Source organism: Erinaceus europaeus, chromosome X (assembly GCF_950295315.1).
Source record: "Erinaceus europaeus chromosome X, mEriEur2.1, whole genome shotgun sequence".
Lineage (NCBI taxonomy): Eukaryota > Metazoa > Chordata > Mammalia > Eulipotyphla > Erinaceidae > Erinaceus > Erinaceus europaeus.
This window is the reverse complement of record NC_080185.1, coordinates 112,125,119-112,152,357: the sequence shown is the minus strand read 5'-3', so window position 1 is coordinate 112,152,357 and position 27,239 is coordinate 112,125,119. Positions and strand designations below refer to the sequence as shown.

The 27,239-nt window shown below is 43.1% G+C and overlaps 1 protein-coding gene across 6 annotated transcripts in view; it reads right to left on the bottom strand.

Annotated features, from left to right (window-relative positions):
- PCYT1B (phosphate cytidylyltransferase 1B, choline) overlaps positions 1-25,708 on the bottom strand; it is a 140,718-nt gene extending 115,010 nt beyond the window's left edge. For 2 of the 6 annotated variants that reach the window (XM_060182812.1, XM_060182810.1), the window contains exon 1: positions 25,377-25,603. In XM_060182812.1, coding sequence (XP_060038795.1) covers positions 25,377-25,493 — 117 coding nt within the window. In that variant the 5' untranslated portion in view covers positions 25,494-25,603. Of the gene's footprint in view, positions 1-5,184; positions 5,244-25,376 lie in introns of all 6 variants that reach the window. The other 4 variants (XM_016193033.2, XM_007534283.3, XM_060182813.1 and 1 more) reach the window with 4 other exon arrangements.
- Between the last annotated feature and the right edge of the window lie 1,531 nt (positions 25,709-27,239).

Here is a 27,239-nt window from a genome sequence, read left to right as displayed (position 1 = left end):
CTGACTCTAAAGTGTACATCTCACCCCATATCTCTGAGACTAGGCAGGGATTCTAACCAAAAATTTATCTTTATATCAGTGTTTCCAATTTTCTGACATTCTGACACCTCCGAGATGGAAGTGCCTCCTGGAATTAATAGCACTTTGGATTCATGAAATACAGAGGTGTCACTAAAAATAGGAAACTGTCTTTTTATTTTTTGCCTCCAGGGTTATTGCTGGGACTAGGTGCCAGCACTACAAATCCACTATTACTGTGGCCATTTTTTTTCAATTTTTTATTTATTTATTTTTTTTTTATTTTTTTATTGTTGTAGTTATTATTGTTGTTGTCATTGTTGGATAGGACAGAGAGAAATGGAGAGAGGAGGGGAAGACAGAGAGGAGGAGAGAAAGATAGACACCTGCAGACCTGCTTCACCGCCTGTGAAGCGACTCCCCTGCAGGTGGGGAGCCGGGGTTCGAACTGGGATCCTTATGCCGGTCCTTGTGCTTTGCGCCACCTGCGCTTAACCCGCTGCGCTACAGCCCGACTCCCTTTCTTCAATTTTTTTTTTTATAGGACAGAGAGAAATTGATAGAGATGGGGAACATTGAGAGGAAGAGAGAAAGATGTCTGCAGGCCTGTTTCACCACTTGTGAAGCAACTTCCCTGCAGGTAGGGAGCCAGGGTCTCCAACTGGCATCCTTGAGCAGGTTATTGTGCTTCTTACTATGTGCACTTAACCCGGTGTGTTACTGCCCAGCCCCCCAAATCCTTTTTCTTTTTAATTTAATAGGACATTTAATAGGACAGAAAGAGAAATTGAGGAGAGAGAGATAGAAAGAGACACCTACAAATCTGCTTTACTCCCACCTTCTCTGACCCATCTTGGATAGAGCTAGAAGGAATTATGTTAAGTAAGCTAAGTGAGAAAGATAAAGATAAGTATGGGCTGATCCCACTCATCAACAGAAGTTGAGAGAGAAGAACAAAAAGGGAAACTAAAAGCAGGATCTGACTAAATCAGGAGTAGGGCACCAAAGTAAAACCCTGGGGTGAGGGTAAGGGTGGACATTCGGCTTCCCAGGGTGGCGAGTGGGTGGGATGGGACACAGTTTTTTGGTGGTGGGAATGGTGTTTATGTACACTCCTATTAATTTGTAGTCACATAAATAACTATTTAATTAATATGAGATGGGGAAATTGATTATATGTCTCAAACTTTTTAAAGCACAGACTGAATCTTTTTAATACATAGGCTGAGTCTTTGATATGTTGACTCTCTCAAAAGCCTAGACCAGGGAGAACAGAAGCAACCGGTGGCACAGCTATATATAAGATGTTGGGTATTATACAGCAAATCCTAACAAAGGGACTTTTCAAAGTTAACCCAATTACCAAATAATATGGTGATAACAATAACTATTGTCTTCTTGAACCCTAAGACAGCAGGAAGCTCACATTTCCACTATAGAGCCTATATTTTCCTCTGTCCTGGAACATCTATGGTAGGGCTCACTTTCTTGCACGCTTCTCTCAATTCATACCAAATGATATTGCATCCGCCAATCCCAACATAATCAACGCAACAAGTGCCACCTCAGCATGCTTCACTTCAGACTGTGTTCAGAGACTTCAGGTGTGGAATGACAACCCTTCAGCTTCATTACTTGGTTGAGACCTTTCCTTTCATAGTATTCTCTAATTCCATTCCAGGCAGTTCACTTCCTAACAAAGTCCCAAAACCTAGATATAGACCAGGTCCCATGAGATAGAGCATATCCATAAACTAGGGCAAAATATACACCTGAAAGCAAAAGTACACAAGAGTCTGCAGTGAGTACCCCCTAACACTTCATCTGCATTATTCCAGCCTTTAGGTCCATAATTGTTCAACAATTTGTTTGGCTTTGTATGTTAACTCTCCTTTCAGCCACCAGGTTCCAGATGCCAGCATGATGCCGACCAGACTTCCCTGGACTGATGACCAATGTGTCCTGGAGCTCCGCTTCCCCAGAGACCCACCCCACTAGGGAAAGAGAGAGGCAGACTGGGAGTATGAATCAACCAGTCAATGCTCATGTTTAGCAGGGAAGCAATTACAGAAGCCAGACCTTCCACCTTCTGCAACCCACAATGACCTTGGGTCCATACTCCCAGAGGGATAAAGAATGGGAAAGCTATCTGGAGAGGGGATGGGATACGGAGATCTGGTGGTGGGAACTGTGTGGAGTTGTACCCCTCCTATCCTATAGTTTGTTAATGTCTCCTTTTTTAAATAAATTAATTTTTAAAAAATCTGCTTTACTGCTCATGATGTGTCCTGCCTTCTAACTTTTTGGTGCATAGACCCCAGTTCTGAGTATATATTCCTTCAATCTAAGTGCTTAAGGTTTCAAATTAATAACCTTATTCAATTTTAAAAGTAGGCTTAAATTGCTAATACATTTCTAAGAATGACTATTTCTTTGAAATATTAAATCACTTATAATCTTAGACCAGAAGCAACTGGTTGTGTCACTATATAAGAAACAGCTATATGTAAATAGCATTAAATGGCATAAATCATGGTGAGGTATTGTATGATACAGCAAATCCTACTATGGGATTTTCAAAGTTAACTAAATTTCCAAATAACTTGGTTACAGTAATAACTATTGCCTTCTTAAACTATAAGACAGCAGGAACGTTCCTCTTTCTCTATGAAACTTGTATTTCTCAGTCTTAGAAACTCTGGGGTGTGGCTCATTTTCCTGCCTTTAGGTAAGGAGCTGGGGCTCCAACCCGAGTCCTTGAGCATAGTAATGTGTATGCTTAACCAGGTGCACCTCCATCCAGCACCCCTAATCTTTTTTTTAATACATACCCTAAATCAATGTCATTCCTTAGGCAACAGAGTTTAAGTAGCTTATAGTGAATGATAATAATCTCAATAGCTTATTTATAGCCCAGCCCCTATCTGAAAGGACTTGAGGCAACTTAAGAAAAAAACTGAAAGTTCAAATAGTTTGGGGGGCTACACAGTATACCCAGTTAAGCGCACAAAGTACTATGTGGAAGGACCAGGGCAAGGACCCAGGTTCAAGCACCTGCACCCCACCTGCAGGGGGGATGTTTCACGAGAAGTAAAGCAGGTCTGTGGGTATTTATCTTTCTCCCCCTATGTATCCCATCCCCCTCTTCATTTCTGTCTTATTGAATAAAATTAAAGGGGGGAGGAAAAAATGGCCACTAGGAGCAGTGGATTTGTTATGCTGGCACTGAGCCCCAGCAACAATCCTGGAGGCAAAAAATAAATTAATTAAATAAATAGTTGCAACACCCTAAAAACAGCTACATTTTTTTTTAAGTCTGGTAGTCTCACGTGAATTTTCCAAGAAAAATAGTGGTCCAGGAGGTGGAGCAGTGGATAAAGAATTGGACTCTCAACTATGAGGTCCTGAATTCAATCCCTGGCAGCACACAAACTAGAGTGATGTCTAGCTCTTTCTCTCTACTACTATCTTTCTCATGAATAAGTAAATAAATTATTTAAAAAATAATAATATCCAACTTTTGGGCTAGTGTGGGGGTGCCTATTCCTGGGTGCTTACTCTCTGGGTTGGAGGGAACTTGACCGGAGCCAGCCTGGGCTGCCACTCACTCAGCGACTCGAGGGAGATGACTCAGGGACCAAACGTGGTAGCGAGGCAATGCAATATCTTTATTGATCAGAGAGCCAAGACTTTTAAAGGGCAGACCTGGAAGTGGCAAGTCGGAAACGAAAATGGCTAGGAAAGGGGCGGAGAAAGGCAAAAGGGGGCTGGGAAGGTAGAAACTTCCTTAGCAACTGTTGCAAGGGTTTTAACTTGTAGGATTAATACTACCCTGCAGGCAGGGAGGATCTTGAGGGTAGAAAGAAGATAGATCAAAGGAATGGAATGGGTGGGGATCTTTCAGGCAAAACAATGATTATGTAGATAGGCCATAGTACCAGGAATGCAAGGTGCTTTGTGAGGCAGGGAGTCTGATAAGATGGGGCAAACCTTTGCGGTTACTCCTGTCCCTTCTTGCTCAACCTCTCGGTAGAGAGAGAGAGACTGACAGGATAGACACACTCCTCAGGTCAAATCCTGCCAAGCTCAACCACATCCTCACAATTTCCTGACATCCAACCCATCTCTAAGACCTTGGGAGAACTTTGGTGGTTATCCTTGGGGACCTGGGGGCACAGAACTTTGGTGGTGAAAGTGGTGGGGAACATACCACTATTATCTTATAATCTTGTATATCACTATTAAGTATGTCATTTAAAAAAAGCCAAAAAAAAAAATCTAGTAGTTGTGAGATCTAGGGTGAGAGGTGAGAGAAATAAGGTCAGGAATGCCTATCTAGAGTCCCTACATTTTAGAAAAGGCAACCACTAAAAAAAAAAAAAAACGAAAAAGAAGAAAATCAAAAAGAATTTTGAGCTCTCAGCAGTCAAAGCAAAAAGGAAGACAGACTGAGTACTGTCCTCAAGTGAAAAACTAAACAGCTGGGGGCGGGAGGGGGAGTGGGGAAGCACAGCATTTCCAGATGCCAAAGGTGATAAAAATTCCTCCTGTGGTGCCTCCATCCAAGCAGGCTGGGTGAGAGCACAGTGAGGCTGACACACACAGCAGCCACCTAACAGACAGTCAGGTGAACCTCCAAGCCAGGCAGAGCCCCTACCCTACCCCATCCCACCCCACCCCAACCCCAGAAAAACACCCCTACGTGGGGGCCACACTGAAATGCAGTTATCCCCCACCCTGCTGGATCCCAAGGTGAGCCTGAGAATCTCCTGACCAGTTCTGTCTGCCATGACGTAGGTAAGCAACCAGGGAACATTTGGGCTTCTTTCCATGGCATTTTTGTGATTCACAATGAAGGAAGCGTCACTAATGTCCCACTCTAACAAAGGGACTAACACTGATGCCTACCTCTGTCAGTGTAGTGTCCTAAAGGAAGCATTCATGCTGTCCAATCAAGATGAGTGTGGCCTGGGCCCGCAGACACTTGGCTCTCAACTCCGCTTGAGCTAAGTGCAGGTGTGAATTCTACTCTCCAGCTTTAACCAAACCGAGGCTTACAAGGTCATCAAGGGGGTTAAAGCATTGCCCACAGTGAAAAAGAAAACCAAGAGAATACAAGCACAGGCAGACAACAACAACAGAAAAAAAAAAAGTGGCAGAACTGACCTTTCTACTCCTGGTTTGAGCTCGCATCAGGTCCATTATCAGATGTGAACAATGATGACCTAGTCAGAGCGATAAGAAGACAGCTGAGCCCCAAATCAGCACAAATAGCTGCTACTATTAGCATTAAACCTCACCTGGAGCATATATTGGCCCTTTCTAGATCAGCTAATGATGGCAGAAGGCTGTCATAATTACAGTGAGGCTTAAAATGGAAGCACCCAAAACATGAAAACAAATCTCTATTTTCTCGATATCATTTCAAGTAACATAGCACTCAGTTCAATACTTCACAAATGTTACAGGTAACGATAAATGTGTTAGAAGCCTTTTTTGACTTTCCAAAATTCAGTGGAGCAAAACAAAATCTCATACCATTGCAGAAACACCTGCTCTTCGTGCTGCAATAAAACTGGCTGCTCTAATGTGTAGGGGAAAAATTGATATCAAACTAAAATGCATTCTTTGTCAGCAAATATATTTAGAAGACACACTGAAAACATTGCTGGAGGTTGGAAGAAACAGGCATTAGACAAATTATGCAGTGTAGGAGGTTTGCTATACAATTGGAGGGAAGTACAGATATTCCTAACAAGTCTTAGCTTGAGGTATTTGCTAAATTCTATTTCAATAATAAAACCATTTATTCCAGGGTTGCTAAAGGAAAGACTGCCAGGGAAAAAAAGGATTTTTCCAAAGAAAGATGTTCCAAAGAAAATTAATTCTGCAAAGTGGAGGACTTATTTAATACCTTAGTTCAGCAAAAATAGCTCACTGGGATCGTGTGCTGCTTCCCAGCTTCACTGCTGAAGTGTTTTTCACTCTCTCTGCCTTCTCTATCTCTAATTTAAATATATATATTAAGTACCATTGAGGTGATCTCTTTGCCCTCACTCTAACCTCCCAACTATGAGAATCACCTGTTTGTTTTCACACCTCTTGCTCTGTTGGTTCTCTAGATGTTGTTCCTCAGAGTTTTGTCCTGGAAGATTAAAGGGCAGAGCAGATTAAATTAACCAGATATCATACAGACATGGGATGACAGGAAAGATTCTAACAGTTCAAATTAGAGCTCTTCTAGTTTTCTTCCCTTTAAAAAACTGATAGACAGGAGCCGGGTAGTGGTGCACTGGGTTAAGCACACATAGTACAAATTGCAAGGACCTGTGCAAAGATCCCAGTTCAAGCCCCCAGCTCCTCACCTGCGGGGCAGGGGGCGTCATCGCCTTACAAGCGGTGAAGCAGGTCTGCAGGTGTCTATCTTTCTCTCCCCCTCTCTATCTTTCCCTCTTCTTTCAATTTCTCTCTGTCCTATCCACGAAAGAAATTTAAAAAAGGAAGGAAGGAAGGAAGGAAGGAAGGAAGGAAGGAAGGAAGGAAGGAAGGAAGGAAGGGAGGGAAGGAGGGAGAAAGAGAAACAGAGAAAGAAAGGAAGAGAGAAAAAAATGGCCTCTAGGAGCAGTGAATTCGTAGTGCAGACATGAGTCCCAGTGATAAACCTGGAGGGAAAAAAAAAACTGGTAGACTGGCTTGGAGTCAGTTTTTTTTCTTTTAATTTTTTTATATTTATTTATGTTCCCTTTTGTTGCCCTTGTTGTTTTATTGTTGTAATTATTATTGTTGTTGATGTCATCATTGTTAGATAGGACAGAGAGAAATGGAGAGAGGAGGTGAAGACAGAGAGGGGGAGAGAAAGACAGACACCTGCAGACCTGCTTCACCGCTTGTGAAGCGACTCCCCTGCAGGTGGGGAGCCTGGGGCTCGAACCAGGATCCTTATGCCGGTCCTTGTGCTTCATGCCACATGTGCTTAACCTGCTACGCTACTGCCCAACTTCCGGGGTCAGTTATTTTGCATAATTTTCCATATACTGGATTTAGCTACAGGCATTCTTGCTATATAACTAATTCTATCCATTTCCTTCTGAGTTCAGAAGTTTACACAGGGGTTAGATCATTGTTAGACAAAGTGCACAGAATGGGCACCATGGATTTTAATTCACAGATTGCCTACTGGGCAGGGCTGGTGCTAGAAATTAGGCAGGCTACATCAAGGGAACATCTGTGCTCTTTGGGGAGGGGGAGCTGATAATATCGACCCCTGGAAGGGGTGGCATTGAAGAGCACACTGAAGCTGTTACAAACTATGAGATAGGCAAGGTCTGACATCATTCTTTAGGGTGTTCTCTTTTAGGTCACCAGAATTGTTTGGAAATGAGAAATTTGTTGTCAGTCATATTCCTCCATTACTGTGATCAGAATATCTTTAGAATTGATATTAAAGAATAATGGAAAGAAGCATGCACATATCCAAAGTGTATGACTCAATTAAGTTTAAAAATAAGTGAGCCCCCATACCTATGGACATCTAATCTTTGACAAAGGGACTCAGACTATTAAATGGGGAAAGCAGAGTCTCTTCAACAAATGGTATTGGAAACAATGGGTTGAAACATGCAGAAGAATGAAACTGAACCACTATATTTCACCAAATACAAAAGTAAATTCCAAGTGGATCAAGGACTTGGATGTTAGACCACAAACTATCAGATACTTAGAAGAAAATATTGGCAGAACTCTTTTCTGCATAAATTTTAAAGACATCTTCAATGAAATGAATCCAATTACAAAGAAGACTAAGGCAAGTATAAACCTATGGGACTACATCAAATTAAAAAGCTTCTTCACAGCAAAAGAAACCACTACCCAAACCAAGAGACCCCTCACAGAATGGGAGAAGATCTTTACATGCCATACATCAGACAAGAGTTTAATAACCAACATATATAAAGAGCTTGCCAAACTCAACAACAAGACAACAAATAACCCCAACCAAAAATGGGGCGAGGAAATGGACAGAATATTCACCACAGAAGAGATCCAAAAGGCTGAGAAACACATGAAAAAATGCTCCAAGTCTCTGATTGTCAGAGAAATGCAAATAAAGACAACAACAAGATACCACTTCACTCCTATGAGAATATCATACATCAGAAAAGGTAACAGCAGCAAATGCTGGAGAGGGTGTGGGGTCAAAGGAACCCTCCTACACTGCTGGTGGGAATGTAAATTGGTTCAACCTCTGTGGAGAGCAGTCTGGAGAACTCTCTGAAGGCTAGAAATGGACCTACCCTATGATCCTGCAATTCCTCTCCTGGGGATATATCCTAAGGAACCCAACACATCCATCCAAAAAGATCTGTGTACACATATGTTCTTGGCAGCACAATTTGTAATAGCCAAAACCTGGAAGCAACCCAGGTGTCCAACAACAGATGAGTGGCTGAGCAAGCTGTGGTCTATATACACAATGGAATACTACTCAGCTATAAAAAAATGGTGACTTCACTGTTTTCAGCCGATCTTAGATGGACCTTGAAAAAATCATGTTGAGTGATATAAGTCAGAAACAGAAGGATGAATATGGGATGATCTCACTCTCAGGCAGAAGTTGAAAAAAAAGATCAGAAAAGAAAACCCAAGTAGAACCTGAAATGGAATTGGCGTATTGCACCAAAGTAAAAGACTCTGGGGTGGGTGGGTGGGGAGAATACAGGTCCAAGAAGGATTCAGAGGACCTAGTGGGGGTTGTATTGTTATATGGGAAACTGGGGAATGTTATGCATGTACAAACTATTGTACTTACTGTTGAATGTAAAACATTAATTCCCCAATAATAAAAAATTTTTTTAAATTGTACCCCTCTTAAAAAATAAATAAATAAATAAAATAAAAATGGGGCTAGGCTGTGACATACCCAGTAGAGTACACATGTTACAGTGCACAAGGAACCAGGTTTGAGCCCCCAGGTAGGAAACTTCATGGATAGTGAAGCAGATCTGTATGTCTTTCTCTTTTGCCCTTCCTATCTCCCTCACCACCTCTCAATTTCTATCTGTCCTGTCAAATTAAAAGAGAGAGAAACATGGCTACCGAGAGTGGTGGATTCGTGGTACAGGCACCAAGCCCTAGTGATGACTCTGGTAGCAATAATTTTAAAAAAGATTTTATGAACAAGAAAGAGACCTGAGCTCTGCTCTGTCATATGCAGAGGCAGGAATGGAACACAGGGCCTCATGCATGAGGGCTGCTTGCTCTGAACCACCTCCCCTGTGGCGAGTGAACTTTCACAGCTGAAGACATATGGAGTCCAGCTCAGGGGAGCAGCCACTGCCAGCTCCTTCTCCGCTCCTTGCTTCTAACAGGATGCATTTTACCTCATTTCCCAGTCAGGTAGGAACTATGTGGCATATACTCTTCTCTTGTGTCTGACTTTTGTTCAACATTTTATTTGTGAGATTCCTGGCTATTTTTTTGCAGGTGGTGGCAGAAGTTCTCTCCTCAGAGCTGTGTGGTATTACTTTGTGTGAGCCCACTGCAATTGATAGATCTGTTCTGCTTCCAATGGGCATCTGTATGGCTTCCAGTTTGGGGTTACAATGGATGCTGCTAATAATATATAGCACCCTATTAGCTGTTTTGGTGGTGGCCATATGTTTGAATTTCCTTAAGAATAACAGTGGTGGGAGTCGGGCTGTAGCGCAGCGGGTTAAGCGCAGGTGGCGCAAAGCACAAAGACCGGCATAAGGATCCCGGTTCGAACCCCGGCTCCCCACCTGCAGGGGAGTCGCTTCACAGGCGGTGAAGCAGGTCTGCAGGTGTCTATCTTTCTCTCCCCCTCTCTGTCTTCCCCCTCCTCTCTCCGTTTCTCTCTGTCCTATCCAACAACGACGACAACAACAATAATAACTACAACAATAAAACAACAAGGGCAACAAAAGGGAATAAATAAATAAAATTAAAAATATTTAAAAAAAGAATAACAGTGGTGGCTAAAAAAAAAAACTTTATCTTGAATGTGTAAATTTACTACAAAGAGTCTAGGCAGCTGATATGTTTCCTGTCCTTGTTCTGGGAGCAGAAAGTGTGACCTGGCAGAGCTAAACACAGCACTGCTCAAAGTGCTCCCAAGCACATCTCACTTCTTTTTTTCCTTTTTTTTATAATGTGAGTGCTTAAGCAGGTGTACCACCACCTGGCCCCTATTGCTCTGTTTCCTTACAATGCTTTATTTATTTATTTATTATTTTATATTTATTTATTTATTTTCCCTTTGTTGCCCTTGTTTTTTTTATTGTTGTTGTAGTTATTACTGTTGTTATTGATGTCGTCATTGTTAGATAGGACAGAGAGAAATGGAGAGAGGAGGGGAAGACAGAGGGGGAGAGAAAGATAGACACCTGTAGACCTGCTTCACTGCCTGTGAAGTGACTCCCCTACAGGTGGGGAGCTGGGGGCTCGAACCGGGATCCTTATGCCGGTCCTTGTGCTTTGCACCACTTGCACTTAACCCGCTGTGCTACTGCCCGACTCCCCACATCTCACTTCTGAACCACCTGGGAGCTCCAAGAGGTGACTCTTCAGTCCCCATTGATGTTGGAGAGCTCTGTGCCGTGGCAATGAAGCTGGAGAAGTCAGAGGACCTTCATTCCAGGGCCCCACTTTATCAGTGTGTACTTGATCTTTGGGGGCTCTGTTCATTCTTGGTTTCCTGACCCACATCATGGGTATTAGTAGTTCCTGTTTCATGGGTCTACAGCCTGGGTAGATGTGTGAACCCCTACAAAGCCTTCAGCATGGTACCCTGTGCTCTAAATAGTTGGCCCATTTCCCCACAGAGAAAAATTAATGAGGACCTTTAGCCTTGAGCTCAGTAAAGAACTTTGTAACTAAATAACATGGGTATGCAAGGGATGCCATTATTGTTGAACTGGACAGCCAACACCAGGCACACCAGCGATGGTGGGCAGAAAGTAGCCTGTGTGTCCCAAGAGCAGGCTTCACCACCATTGGGTCAATTGGATTGACCGTGGCTTCTATTAACCTATTATTATTCTATATAGCCTATTATGGTTGTTGTTGTTCTTAAACACCAGTGTAATAGCCCCCAGCATCCTTTTACCCAGATGTCAGGCTCAACATGTATGGCCCACTGCTTTATTTTCTAATCACTGTGTTTTCAAGTGTGCCTCCAAGCTCGTTGAGTGCTAAGCTGTCTCTTTATCCCCAAGCAGGGTCAGCTTTCCCAGCCTCCAGTACAACCTGGTTCATGCTGGGATAAAGAGGAAAGTAGGAATGTTAAAACAATAATGCTATGGTCTGAGGCCAACAACGGGTAATCAGATCCTTGCAAGGTAGAGGCTGTTACCTGGGAGATTATTGGAAGAAAATAGGTCTAGCTTGCAATGACTTCATTTATTCCTACCTTTCTTGCTTGCTTTCTCCTTTTCATCCTACCCCCAGTGATGAGACAAATAAATCTCTTTCTGCATTTATTGCACAAAGGGGAATAAATGCAGGAGCTTTGTGTGAGCACCAGCTAAAGATGCAAGAGTTTCAAGACTATGGTTTGATGCACTGTTGGACTTAAATAAGCTCAGGGGAATAGTATCAGTTAGAGAAGGCCCCTAGAGTTCAGTATCAAATTGCCAGGTCTCAAATAAAGCCCAGTATTTGGAACTTTGGTTTGAAGTAGACAAATTAGGCAGCTATTGTTCACATGGCACAGAACTTTGTTGGGAGGTGGGGAGGAGGTGGTAACATCCATGCATCCTGTGTGGATATGAAAATACCCCTGAATCTGATTTTGTAAAACAATGCTAAGTCACTAATAAAAACATCAAAAAGTTTAATAGTATAAATTTTAAAAAGATTCAACATTAATGTCTTTGAACAATGACTAGAACATTCAGCCCATGATTCTGAACACACTCAGTCTTTCTGAATAAGCATCTGAAGAATAAAGTGGAAGAAAGCGGGAACAGTCTATACAACATTAACATACAGCTTCATAGAACTGTGTGAACATGTTACTTACATTTTGCTAAAATGTCTAAACCATTAGGTCATTTAACCTGATTTTTACCCCCAAACTGATAAAACCAAAAAGCGGTGACGAGTGGGACTGCTCTGATGTTTGATAGAAGCACCAGGTCAAAAAGAGCACACTGTGGTTCCATGACTAGGAAGCACAGTCTTGAAAGAGAAAAATATTATCTATACAACCCATTAAGGGTGATAGAATTAAGGTCCAAAGAGGAAGAGCAATAGACACTATAAATCAATGGGACAACTGGGGTGTGGTCTGGGACATAGTAGATTAAGTGCTGGACCCTCAGGCATGAGGTCCCTAATTCGACTGCCTATGCCAGAAAGATGTTCTGAGTCTCTCTCTCTCTCTCTCTCTCTCTCTCTCTCTCTCTCTCTCTCTCTCTCTTCCACCTCCTGCTCCTCCTCTTCTTCTCTTTCAAATAAATAAATAAATACATAAATAAATATCTTTTTTAAATGGCAGAACTGGGTTGGAATAAGACTGGGGGCTCCAGAAGTCATAGAGGAATAGATTCCTTTTCTCTCATTTCCACATCTCATTAGGAACCAACCAGTCTTTCCACCTCCCCTGCCCCTAGTTTGGAAGCCTCTGGAGAAATATTCTGGGAGTGGCAGTGACTTCCCATGCTAGCCCATAATTATACCTCTGCACCTGCCGGAGCCAAGTCACCATGACTACAGACAAAACAGACTACCAGGTAAAAGAGGATTTCAATTTTCAGTGCCTTTCTCATTATAATTTGTTCTTATCCAAACCATCTTTGTCAGCTTCCTTATCATCATGGGGAGGGGGGCTCTTTTCCTCCCTGAAACTATTTCTTTCACTTGTACACTAGGACCCAGGCCCAGCCTCAAGGTCCATTCCCTTCATGAGTTTTCCCTTCCCTATTACTGTTGCCCTGTCCTTCCCTCTGATACTTTCCCACCAAAAGTGGGATAACCAAAAGTGAGCCAACCAAAAGTGTTGATATCTTAGATAGAAGGAGAGAATGAAAATGAAAGGAGAGAAGAATGGAAGGAAAGAAGAAAGGAAAAGAAAGAAAAAAAACTAGGCTCTTTCAACCCCAAACCCTGATTTATCCATTTCTAGATGCTCTACATGCTCTGCTTCCACTCAGTCAAGCTTCAGTTCCCCCAACTCCTAGAGGTTCATCAACCCACTGCCCTCTAGTCTCTGCTCCCACCACCTCACTGCAACATCACTTGATGACCTCTTTCAAAATCCAAAGGAGAAGTTTCCTTTCAGCGGGGAAGCAATTACAGAAGCCAGACCTTCCACCTTCTGCATCCCACAATGACCTTGGGTCCATACTCCTAGAGAGTTAAAGAATAGGAAAGCTATCTGGGGAGGGGATGGGATAAGGAGATCTGGTGGTGGGAATTGTGTGGAGTTGTACCCCCCCATCCTATGTTTTTTTCAGTGTTTCCTTTTTATAAGTAAAATAAAAAAAGAATAAAAAATAAAGAGAAAAAGAAAGCAAGAATAGAAAAAAAAATTACCTTTATTTATTTATTGGATAGAGACAGCCAGAAATCAAGAAGGAAGAGGGAGATAGAGAGGGAGAGAGACAGACCTCTGCAACAATGCTTCACAACTCAATCACAAAGCTTTCCCCCTGCAGGTAAGGAGCTCAAACTCAGGTCCTTATGCATTGTAACATAGGTGTTCAACCAGGTGCGCCACCACCAGGCCCCAAGGAGAAGGAGAAGTTCCCTTTCTCTCCCATTTTATTTCTCTGCTGAGATTTGGTTCTACACTATCTTTGGTTTCCCAGTTATGTGAAAAATGTCTGTCTTTTCATGATCTTTTCTCTCTATGATTTTTTAATCAATAATCATAGCACTGGGGAATGAATCCAGGACTTTAAGCATTTGGGATACCACTGAGCAGTCTGCCTGGTCCAATTTTCTCTTTATTTTAGAGTTAGAGAAGAAGAGACACAGAGAGGATAGCCACCATAGCACTGCTCTACCACCGATGGTACTAGACTCCAGGTCTCATGCACAGCAGAGTGTGTACTCTGTGGGCTGAGCCATCTACTGGCCCTTCACTGCCACTCGAAATGGTGCTCCACAGGATTCCATTCTGCAAAGACTCATGAGATTAACCAGATTGCACAGATAGGTAGCTATAAAGACACTCCAGGCAGCTTTAATCACAAGTATTCTATTTCCCCCTTCTTTTGTTTTTAAAGATTTATTTTGTTTGTTTTTTTTTTTAAACAAAAGCACTGCTCAGCTCTGGCTTATGGTGGTACAGGGGACTGAACATGGGACTTTAGAGCCTCAGATATATTTCAGTCTTTTGTATTACCATTATGCTACCCCCCCTACACACACACACACCATTTTTCCCTAAGAGCCTGATAGATAGGATGGCTCAGGTCAGTTATTTTTCTTTTTATTATCACTTCTTTTAATTTTTTTTAATTATCTTTATTAATTGGATAGATACAGCCAGAAATCGAGAGGGAAGGGGGTGACAGAAAGAGAAAGAGAGATGGAGAGACACCTGCAACACTGCTTCACCACTTGAGAAAAGCTTCCTCCCTGCATGTGGGGAGCAGGGGCTTGAACCTGGGTCCTCCACATGGTAATGTGTGTGCTTAACAAGGTGCACCACTACCCAGCCCATCAGATCAGTTATTTTTCTAGGATTATCCTGAAATAGGATTGTACTGAGGCACATTATTATTACTTATTATTACTATCATTATTACCAGAGCACTGCTCAGATCTGGTTGTTGTTGTTGTTGTTTTGCCTCCAGGGTTAGTGCTGGGGGCTTGGTGCCAGCACCATGAATCCACTACTCCTGGAGGCTATTTTTTCCCCTTTTGTTGTCCTTGTTGTTTCTCATTGTTGTGGTTATTATTACTGTTGTCATCATTGTTGGATAGGACAGAGAGAAATGGAGAGAGGAGGGGAAGATAGAGGGGCAGAGAAAGATAGACACCTGCAGACCTGCTTCCCCACTTGTGAAGTGACCCCACAGACACACAGGTGCAGAGCTGGGGGCTTGAACCAGGATTCTTACGCCGGTCCTTGCACCTCGCGCCATGTGCTCTTAACCCACTGCGCTACCGCCCAACCCTCTCAGTCCTAGTTTATGGTTGAACCTGGGACACTCAGGCTTGATAGTCTCTTTGCATAACCATTATGCTATCTATCCCCACCCTGGGACACTCAGGCTAACCATGTCCATCACTTCCTTCTCATTCCAGAAACTCTCTACTCAATTTCACCTTCATCAGTTTCACTACTGTCTCCTCCATGCTGGTGTCTCCTGGATCTACATCTTCAGTTTATCATTCTTTCAAGTTCCAGAGCCACACATCAGCACCAATAAAGCCATCTCCAAATGGAAGTCTCCACTGATCCCCACTTTAACTCTCACAAGCTGCAGTCCCCCTGCTGCTCCTAGCTCCATGAGAGCCAGAAAATTGTGTCTTCCTTGGGACAGCCCCACTCTCAGGCTGTTATCAAGTTCTGGGGCATTTGATTCTGAGCATCTTCCATATCCATCCCTTCTCCACTGCCCCATCCAGAACTTAAAGCTAACTCTCATCTAGAATATTCCAACAGTGTCCTAGCCAAAATATAAACAGACAGCATAGAAAACACAAGAGAGCAAAATGTGAAATAAAGGCAAACGAGCTCCCATTACAAGTGCGTACATGTGTGCAGGGTAAGCTGTGAAGTGGGCTTGTTGTGGCTTCTCAGAGCTCATCCTCCACAGGCCTGGCCAGAGGTGTCTGAGTTCCCTCTGAAGCACATATGGCTGGAGAACACTCGAGATCAGATAGTCTAAATGAAGATGTGTCGCAAGTGTAAATCAGTACAAAGAAAATGTATGTAAAATGTAAAATGCCTCATTAATAACATTCATATGAAGTACCTGTTGAAATGATCCCATTTGAGACCTAACACGTTAAACAAGATAACTTTTTTTTTGGCTCCAGATTGCTAGGGCTTGGTGCCTGTACTACAAATCCACTGCTCCTGGAGGCCTTTTTTATTTATTTATTTTTTTATAGGATAGGACAGAGAGAAAATCAGAGAGGGAGGAGGGAAGATAGAGTGGGAGAGAAAGGTCAGGAGTAGATAACATAATGGTTATGCAAACAGACTCTTATACCTGAGGCTCCAAAGTCCCAGGTTCAGTCCTCTAAACTACCATAAGCCAGAGCTGAGCCATGCTCTGATAGAAAGAGGGAGAAAGATAGAAACTTGGAGACCTGCTTCACCACTTGTGAAGCAACCCCCCTGCAGGTGGGGAGCCAGGGGCTTGAACTGGGATCCTTGTGCTTAACCCGGTGCATTACCGCCCGGCCACCAACAAGATAACTTTTCAAAATCAATTTCACCTGGTGCCTGCAAGCTAGCTCAACTGGGAAGGTGCTGGCTTTACCACGTATGAGGCCTCGGTTTGAGCCCTGCCCTCACTGCACTGCGGAAAGCTTTGGTGCTGCAGTGTCTTTCCCCCAGTTCCTGGGTCTTGAAAAAATAATAATGAATTTAGCCTAGAGCATTGAAACCCTGGTGATGATAAAATAATTACTAATTTCACCTTTAAAAAATTATTTTCCGCAGGTCCTGGAAAAGGATGACAGAGGACCTAGTGGGGGTTGTACTGTTATGTGGAAAACTGAGAAATGTTATGCATGTACAATCTATTGTATTCACTGTCAAATGTAAAACATCAATCCCCCAATAAAGGGGGGAAAAAAGAAAAAAAAATCAAAAAAAAAAAACTCTAGCAGCACTGAGACGTGGTACAGTGGGTAAAGCATTGGGTTCTCAAGCATGAGGTCCTGGGTTCAAGCCCTGGCATCATGTGTGCCAGAGTGATGTTCAGGTTCTCTCTCCACCCCCAAGTAAATAAAGCTTCAAAAAAACTTGAAACTGTAGCTACTAGGTGATTTTAAATGATGTTATATTTCTACTGAACGAAGCTGCCCAAGAGGTTGGAGGATGCCACTCACAGTGGAGCCAATGAGTCCCTCAAAAATATGTACCAAAATATTGGGCATCAGCAAGCTGCATATTTATTTCAAATGCTGGGATTTATCTTCACTTGGGACTCAAGTTAACAGAGTCCTTCCGGCAGGGAAATACTTCTTCTGCTCAATGGATAAAATATAGTTTAAAAGCTGTAAAAAAAAAAATCCAATATGTTAAAGTCAAACTTAAAAAAAAAAAGGCTCTCTAAGGAATTTCAGCATCCTGGCATGTGTCCATGTACCAAACTACGGCCTTTTGTTAAATGGAAGTGATCTTCAAGGCCTAGGGCTGAATAGACCTCCCTCCTCCTCCCCCTACCCCCTCCCCTCACAGCACCTGATGGTGCCTTGCTGCATAAAAAGCTGCCAACCAGCCAGCTATCTGTAGTCCTGTTGCTCCCTCGCCTTCTCCTGCCCTACAACACTGATTTAACCCCCTCACTGCCTGGGTGTGGGTACACGCACCCTTTTCATTCCTATACTCTCAAACACCCAAAGGAAACCAACTTCCCTATCTGTTAATGGTTGGTTTAGATTTGTTTCCTGCACAAGATGTTTAGCGTTAGACCAGTGGAAGGAGTAACAAAAGCATTTCAAAGAGCAGAAGAAACTAGTTCATTGATTCCACACTCAATAAGCCTGACTCTTAGCCACCTGCACAAAAATGGATGCTGCGTCTGGACTGAGAGCAGCAGGAAGGTGTCTAATAATAACCTTGGGCAGAAATCCAGCTGACCACAGTAAATGCCCAAGGAAGCTCGTGTTTGTTTCCACCAGCACCACACATAGTGTGTCATGAAAGTATATGCTACTCTGAGGCGCTGGGGAGATGGTGATAGTGGTAGTGGCAGTGGTGGATGTGTCTAGAAATCAGTTCGTCCTGCTGAGCATCCTTCTTTTCCCCTTCCCCCCACTTCACCCCACCCCCGACATAATACACCTTCTGCAAGGCAGCAGTCTCTTGGCACTGCTCCACTGTGAAGCAAAGCTCCAAATGAAATCCAGCTAGCAAGGCATATCCAACTGGCCCTTTATTTTGAATTTCTGAGGCCTTCTCAGTTGATCCATGACACATCCACCTTCAGGGAAATGACTGCTGCAGGCTAGAATTACAATTTCAGAATGCACTCCGACAAGAACTCTGACCCAGTCATTAACCAAACCCTTAAACAGAGAGCCTTCAGCATGACTGCTTTGGTCAGGAATGGTCCAGGAGCACCTGCTGGGCCCAGGGTCTGTCTACGCAGAATCAGAGAATTGGGAGGTAGGACCGATTTTTTTTTTTTAGTGTTGTTGTTTATTTGTTTTACCTATGAGGAGCCTTCATCCCTCAGGAATTGAGTCTCCTCGGGGGACTATTACATCATATTGCCCAAGACCACTCAAGTTCTCTTCTTAACAGTTACATTTAAGAGTCACCTCATACCATGTTTAAGCAAGAAATCAGTGAAGAAGAGAAGACAGTATCAAGAAGAAACAGTACCCAACCCAAGCTTCATGGGTGGTACAGTGGTGCTTTGGTGTCTGGGCCCCTCTCTGTTTTTTCTCTAATATGGAAAAAGAACTGGATGAGTGCATTGCCTTGTCACACACACATGGCCCAGGCTCAAACCCTGGCACCACATCTGAGGTGCTTTGGCGCCAGAGGAATCTCTGATCTGTTTCTCTGTCTAAACAACAAAATGGCCTGAAGTGGTGAAATCACACATGCATGAGGTTCCAGGTCCAAAACAATAATAGAGTATAGAATTTTTTAAAATAGGCCAGGGAAATCACTTGACAGTTTCGTACATGCACAAGCTCCTCTGTTCATTCACTGAAACTGCATTTAAAAAAAAAAGAAAAAATGGGAAAGAAAAACAGATAGGGGAGTTGGGCAGTAGTGCAGCAGGTTAAGTGCAGGTTGTGCAAAGCGCAAGGACAGGCCTAAGGATCCCGGTTCCAGCCCCAGCTCCCCACCTGCAGGGGAGTCGCTTCACAAGTGGTGAAGCAGGTCTGCAGGTGTCTTTCTCTCCCTGTCTCATGTCTTCCCCTTCCATTTCTCTCTGTCCTATCTAACAACAACAATAATTACTACTACAGCAATAAAACAAGGGCAACAAAATGGAAAATAAATATTAAAAAAAGAAAAATAGATAGATAGATCGATAGGTAGATAGATTGTGATAGACATAAAGCCAACCCGTATCTGTGACCTTGGGAGAACTACAGCAGTTTCCAATGAGGGGATGGGGACATAGAACTCTGGTGGTGGGAATGGTGTGGAAATATACGCCTATTATCTGATAATTTTGTAAATCAATATTAAAGCATTAATTAAGGGGGAGAAGAGAGAAAGAAAGAAAGAAAGAAAGAAAGAGAAAGAAAGAAAGAAAGAAAGAAAGAAAGAAAGAAAGAAAGAAAGAAAGAAAGAAAAGAAAGAGAGAGAAAGAAAGAAAGAAAGAAAGGAGGGCTTTAAAATGTAAAGAGCAGCTCTCAGCTGAGCCTCCTCATCGAGTAGTAAGGGTGATAAGATTGCATCTCCAAATTAAAATCTTTATTAAAAAGCCTAGACAAGGGGGTCAGGCGGTGGCACAGTGGGTTAAGCGCACTTGGCACAAAGCACAGGGACCGGCGTAAGAATCCCGGTTCGAGCCCCCGGCTCTCCACCTGCAGGGGAGTCACTTCACAGGCGGTGAAGCAGGTCTGCAGGTGCCTGTCTTTCTCTCCCCCCTCTGTCTTCCCCTCCTCTCTCCATTTCTCTCTGTCCTATCCAACAACGAACAACATCAACAATGGCAATAATAACCACAACGAGGCTACAACAACAAGGGCAACAAAAGGGGGAAAAATGGCCTCCAGGAGCGGTGGATTCATGGTGCAGGCACCGAGCCCAGCAATAACCCTGGAGGAAAAAATAAATAAATAAATAAATAACAAAATAAAATAAAAAGCCTAGATAATTTTGTTATTCTATCCTAATTTCTTTGTTGGTGTCATTTAATTCAATTCATGACATGCTTTATTTTCTTCAAATGAAAAATCAGGCAGCAGAAACATACATATTTCGGAACATGTCCCCCTTGAACATGACTCCATTATATCCTCAGTATTCCTTATTAATATGCTATAGTACAAAGAGATCAAATCTAGATTAATTTATTATTCATTTATTTTTATTTTACTTAATCAGACAGAGAGAAATTGGGAGGGAAGGGAAAGAGAGAGGAAGAGAAAGAGAGAGACACCTGCAGCATTTGCTTCACCACTCATGAAGCTTCCCCCTGCAGCTAGGGACCAGGGGCCTGAACCTGGGTCTTCGCACATGGTAATGTGTGCATTCACCCAGATGTGCCACCACCCAGCTCCTAGATTACTTTATATTCCAGTGTGATGGTGTACCAGCTTTCCCCTTTCACCTCACTGGACTATGCCAGGTTCTGCATAGAGACCACAGATAATGATAAGCTTCTACTCAGCATGCCCTTGGAAAACTGATTCACTCTCATGAGTTGTCCCTTCTCTCCTCACCTCTTCTCTCCCCTCCCCATACCCTCCCCTTTACCAAGCTGTACGCTGTTTCTGTAGCAGCTGCTTCTAGAATCTCTTCACCAAAAAGTACTTGAGGGCTCAGAGCTCAATTAGCATGTAGTAGATGCTCAATATGAGCAGATTTAATACATCACAACAGACTAACTTCCCTCGAAATGACAAAGCCAAATGCATGGAGCCCCACGACAGTCTACATGTTTTCAAGTGCCATACTTAACAAAGAGAACAGTTTGTTACCAAAAGAACAAGGGCTGAAATTTCAGTTAATCTGTATTTTCAGGCAATGACGATCAGTGACATATGTTTACACTTCAGGACTTGCATACAATTCTGTGGTCCTTCATACTTCCAGAAATTGCCTTTTCCTTATTCCTAGGTAAAGTTAGAATGAATATGGGGTGTCAGTGTGTGCTGTGGCAAACAGAGGTGCGTCAGCTAAAGAAAACCACTTTGGGGGCTGGGGAGACAGCATAATGATCAAAAGACTCATGTCTGAGGCTACGAGGTTCCAGGTTCTATCCCCAGCACCACTATAAGCCAGAATTAAGTAGTGTTCTGTGTTTCATATTCATTCTCTCTCTCTTCCATTAAAATAAAAAAAATCTAATGGAAACCACTTTGGTAGTTGCTACCCCCCAAAAATGACATTTTGCTATTGAATTCTACTTCATCTCAACAATATGAATTCCAGTTTGGTAACCACTACTAGAAAGAATACTCAATTTTGTCAGTATCTTACCAAAGTCAGACAGCCTGATTTTGCAGGTGACGGTGGCACTATTGGCCCACCCACAGGTGACTCTGGATGAAATGCTCCGATACTAAGAGAAACGCTGAATTGATATCAGCTAAAATATGAGAATAACAGCAAAGCTAAAGATAACAGGAAGAAAGGTCAGGTGGTAGTGCACCTGATTGAGCCATGCTCAAAGACCTGGGTCCAACCCCTTGCTCCCCACCTGCAGGGAGGACACTTTAAGAACAGTAAAGCAGGTCTGCAGGTATCTATCTTTCTCTCTTTGTCTCCCTCTCCCCTCTCAATCTCTCTCTGTCCTATCAAATAAAATAGGGAAAAAAAGAATGACTGCTGGGGGCGGTGGATTCGTAGTGCTGGCACTGAACCCCAGTCATATCCATGGTAGTAATAATAAAAAAGTGGGGCCTGGTGGTGGCACACCTGGTTGAGCACACATGTTACAGTGCACAATGACCCGGGTTCAAGCCCCAGTCCCCACCTGCAGAGGGAAAGCTTCACAAGTGATGAAGCCGTGCTGCAGGTTTCTCTGTTTCTCTCCCTCCATAACACCCCTACCCCTCTCAATTTCTGGCTGTCTCTATCCAATAAATACATAAAGATAATAAAAAAATAAAATAAAATAATCAGGTGGCTGGGCGGTAGAGTACCAGGTTAAGTGCACATGGCGCAAAGCTCAAGGACCAGCACAAGGATCCAGGTTCGAGCCTCAGGCTCCTCACCTGCAGGGGAGTCGCTTCACAAGCGGTGGAACAGGTCTGCAGGTGTCTATTTTTCTACCCCTCTTTCTGTCTTCCCCTCCTCTCTCGATTTCTCTCTGTCCTACCCAACAGCAATAACAACAACAACAAAGGCAACAGAATGGAAAAAAAAGGCTTCCAGGAGCAGTGGATTTGAACCAAGCCCCAGCGATAACCCTGGAGGCAAAAAAAAAAAAAAAAAGATATACTTTAAAAAAAAATCAACAGGAGATATAAAAAAAAACATAAGAAGGAATGCTGATATGACATTTCCCCTTGCCACTCCAACAAACTTTGTTATTAAGTAGCTAACCTGTGCATAAGTTACCACAGTAAAACAATTAGCAAATAGTTGAGTACTGAAAGGTAAATCTAAATTTAGAATATACTCCCCTTCTGTGATCAAAGTATACTGATAAAAGATGCTTCAACAAAATAAATAAATAAAATTAGTCATGGTTTATAAATTGACTGCAGCCCCTATTAAAACAGAGCCAATTCTCAGTCAACCATGATAATGCTGAACAACATGGAATTTTTTTTTTTAACCAGAGCACTGCTCAGCTCTAGTTTATGGTGGGGGCAGGGAGTTGAACTTGGGACTTAGGAGCCTCAGACATGAGAGACTTTTTGCATAACCATTATACTATTTACCCCTGCCCCAACATGGAAATTTTTTTATCAATGGCAGTTCGAAGCAATCACTCTAACAATTTAACTTCTCCTCCTCCTCCTCTTCCTTTTTTTTGCCTCCAGGGTTATTGCTGGGGCTCAGTGCCTGCACTACAAATCAACTGCTCCTGATTTTTCTATGTTTTTTGGGTAAGACAAAGAGAAATTGAGAAGGGAGAGGAAGATAGAGAGGGAGAGAGACAAAGACACCTGCAGACCTGCTTCACCTCTTGTGAAGTGACACCTCTGCAAGTGGGGAGCCAGGGGCTCCAACCAGTATCCTTGTGCTGTTCCCTGCGCTCAGTACTATATGTGCTCCTACCTGGTGTACCACAGCTTAGCCCCCACAATTCAACTTCTATACAATCTCCACACACAAGCATGCACACTTTAAGCCAGAGCTGCCAAAAAAAAATGTGAAGAGAATGTGTTTCACTTAAGAGTGTGTTACAGGAGAAAGCTCTTCCACTTTGAGGATAGGTAGCACTCTGTGTTCAAATCCCAGCTTTTCCACTTTAGCACAACGTGACTTTGGTGAGAAGTTTGCTTATCCTCTCTAAGCCTCAAGTTGCTTCATTCCTTTCTTTTTTGATATTTTATTTACTTTCATGAGAGAGACAAAGAATGAAAGAGGGGAAGAGAGAGGCACCAGAGGACTGCTCAGCTCTGGCTTCTGGTGGTATGGGGGATTGAAACTGAGACCTCAGAGCCTCAGGCATGAAAGTCTTTTGCAGAACCATTATACAGTCTCCCCAGCCCAAATTTCCTCATTTCCATAATGGGTGGGGAAAGAGACATGTTCCTTTGTCAGCTTTGCATGCATGATTCTTGTGAGCTACCTCCAAAATGAGCTGTCACAAGTGAAAAATGTAAAAACCTCAAACTTTCTTTCTTCCCTCTACCCACCCACTGGAAGTCAAGCAGAAGCAATCAAGGAGCAGAAGGCTAAGAGGAAAAAAAAAAAAAAAAAGGAAGGTGAAAACAGTCACTAGGGAATGAAATGCTATAAAACTGGAACTGAGGGTCAGTGAAATAGCTCATTCAGATAGTGAGCTGCTTTGCTGTGTGTGAGACACAGGTTCAAGCTCACCCCCCATTGCACTTAAGGAAGCTTCAGGGTTGTGGTCTCTTTTCATTCTCTATGTTAAAAAAAAAAAAAAAGGAACTGAATACTCCCCTCTCCCTAATCTTATCTGCCAGATTAGTGTCTAATGCATATCTGAAAACTGGGTTTAACTTTTTAAAAACTATTTTTGGATGATCTTGTAATATGAATTGTTTAGTGGCTCAAAGGAATCCCTTGGCAACAAAGTTATTGGACCCGGTTGTATCCCCTGAGAACACAGGTGTATGCTGTGTTTGTTATTTGTTAAGTGTTTAAAGTGCTGGGGAGCAGTTTAAATGACTAAGAATAAAAGAGTAGAAGTACTGTGAACAAAAACAAATGGTGCTCTAATGTAACATCTTTTCTTTTCATGTTTTAGGAAGTAGTTCTCAGCCTGCTTCTGATGGAAAATCAGTTGCATGATGGGTTGACCTTTATCTGTGAATCCTCACTTTAGAAATTCTCTATTTAGAAAATGCTACATCACAAAGAAGGAGAATAAGAATAAGAAGGGGAAGGAGAAGAAGGAAAAAAAAAAAGAAACCTCTTTCTAGGGTCAAAACCCACAGCCAATCAAAATACAGCACCTTATAACATGGGGAAAAATTGCTGAGGAGAGGATAGCTCTAACTTAGACATGGTGGTTTTAAGAGAGGTTTCTCCAAGTTCCACAAGACTTCACACCACTGAAAACCTACCACCCATTTGGTATTTTTTATTCCTTAATGATCCACACTGAGATGGCTGAAAATAATCTTCCACATCTCAAGGAATCAGGACCAGTGGCAGCGAAACTGGTTTCAATTTGACATGTTTTTGAGATGGACGGAAGCTGAGAATGCCCGTTTACATACTTCCCATCTGTAAAGGCATGCAGCCCCTTTCTCAATCAATGTAGCTTCCCTGGGCTCCCACCACATAGCTCAGCAGAAGCCCTCACAGCACACCTCCGAAATCTTTACCTACAAAACGCACTTTATCTCTAAATGCATCATTGAAGGGCTCTTATATTCGCAACATTTCAAGGGTGGGTAGGGTTCGCTTTTACGGCCGTTTTTCATTGAAAAAAATTAGCATTAGAAACCAAAAAAGAGTTGCGGACAGAATCATTCCTTAAGCTAGAACTGACAACTTAACCACCGACTCGTCCCAAGCGCTGCAGAGAATACCATCTTTAAATTGCTGGGGGGGAGGTCATCTTCAGACCGGAATGCATCTAAAACGGTAAGAAGCCCTCCCCTGCCCTCCCCCAAACACAGTACACAGCAGAGCCCCAGCAGCCCGTTTCCTACTCAGCCAATACAATAATGCTTTGTAAAAAGCTGGGAGCAGCGCCCAGTACAGAAGCGAAGTCTAAATAACTGAGAAGGATTAGGCAGTAGCTCCGTTCTCATTTACATGAAAATCCCCTAAACTCCGCTTTGCTCGCGGACTGTGGGCACCCAAGGAACTCTTTTGTGCCCTAGCCACGCAGACATTTGCATCCTTTGTCTTTACTTACCAGTCGAGGCTGTGGGCATGTGTGCTCTATTTCCTCCATGGTTTCTGAAGGAGGCTCATTGGAAAAGGATTTTGGGATACCTGTTTCTGACTCAGCATCAGTGGTAAGTACTGGCATGGCCAGTCAATGCTCCCTCCAGCTCGACACCCTCTGAGAGTCTCCTCCCAGGCAGATGTTTTCTTTGTCAGGTACTTGTCTCGTCCCCACCCATCCTCCCCCCCATTTCGCGTCCCTTCTCCCAGTCTCCCCTTAAAGAAGTAAGCCCCCCACCCTTCCCATCCCTTCCGGGAGAAGCCCAGAGGCAAGGCCTCAGTTTATCACTATAACAACCAGGCTGCACTGAAGCGGCGGGTGCGGGATACAGTACCTCATTTGCATGGAGCGCGCTGGTTGGCTACTGTCACCATAGTACCACTCTGTCGGGGAGCGGCCCGGCCCCATTGGCTGGCTGGCTGCACCCACGGGCCCCGAACTTGGTGCTTTTGTTTCTTCCGTTTAATTTAACCGCAAAGGTCTTGGCCCACTATGGGCCAGCAACCCAGGCTGCACTACCCAGATAAGACCAAACTGTTTCCTGAGGGGCTTGGGACGCCTCAAAAGAACACACACACACACACACACACACAAATATACATAACAATAGCTTCCTCCTCATCCATTCTTTCCCCTCCCCTTGTCTAACTTTCCAATAGAAAGTTCTGTTGTCCTCTGTCCTTCACTAACACTTTATGATCCTCAACTCCCCATCTGACCAGTCCCAGCTCCCATTTTCAGCACTCTGCTCTCTGACTGAATGCTCATGACAAACAAGATAGGGTATTAGAAATAATATGGCTTTGCATCTAAATGGCCCAAGAATACAGGGACATTCTGACAGCAGACACACGAAGAAAAAAAAAAAACATGTACTGTTGTAGCAAAATATCACACTTTAACTAATAGTGAGGGCCCTGCACGATAGCTCACCTGGTAGGTGGCTTGCATTGCCTTGTGCACAACCCAGATTCAAACCCTTTCTGTGCCACATAGAAGTCCACATATGGTGACGGAGGAAACCCCACTGTAGCGTTTCTGCATCTATTATAATGAAAAAAAAGCAGCTGAAGCAGTGAAATCAGGCAAGTGTGAGGCTGGTTCTGCCAAAAATAATAAACATAAAAAATCACAGTAATTTCTACTGAAGTCAGAACTCCCAGCTTCAGCGCCCCAAGAATAATTTTGGTCCATACTCCCAGAGGAGTAAACAATAGGGAAAATTCCAGTGGAGGAGATGGGACACAGAACTCTGGTGGTGGGGACTGCATGGAATTATACCCCTATTATCTTCCAATCTTGTGAATCAATATTAAATCAATAATAAAAATGATTTCTTTTTTTTTTTTAGTTATAGCACTATTCAAAACAATCACAATAATTACTAGCATTTGTTGAGCATGGACACCATGCTAAATATACTACAAATCCGCTGCTCCTGGTGGCTATTTTTTCCATTTTATTGCATAGGACAGAGAGAAATTGAGAGGGAAGGGGAGATAGAGAGGAATAGAAAAAGACACTTGTAGACCTATCTTCACTGCTTGTGAAACTAAGTACTCTCCCTACCTAGAGCTTGTTAAATCTTCCCACCAGCCTCACAAGGTCACCCATTTTACAGGTGAGGAAACTACAACATAGAGTGACTGCTTAGGGCCTCAGAGTGCCCAGCAGGGGTGCAGAAGGTGTGTGAAGTCACAGAAAAAACTCTTGGGCAGGCGTCCTCTTAAGTCAAGTCCCAGGAGTTGGGCGGTAGGTAATGCAGTGGGTTACACACAGGTGGCGCAAAGTGCAAAGACCAGTGAAAGGATCCAGAAGGATCTCAGTTCA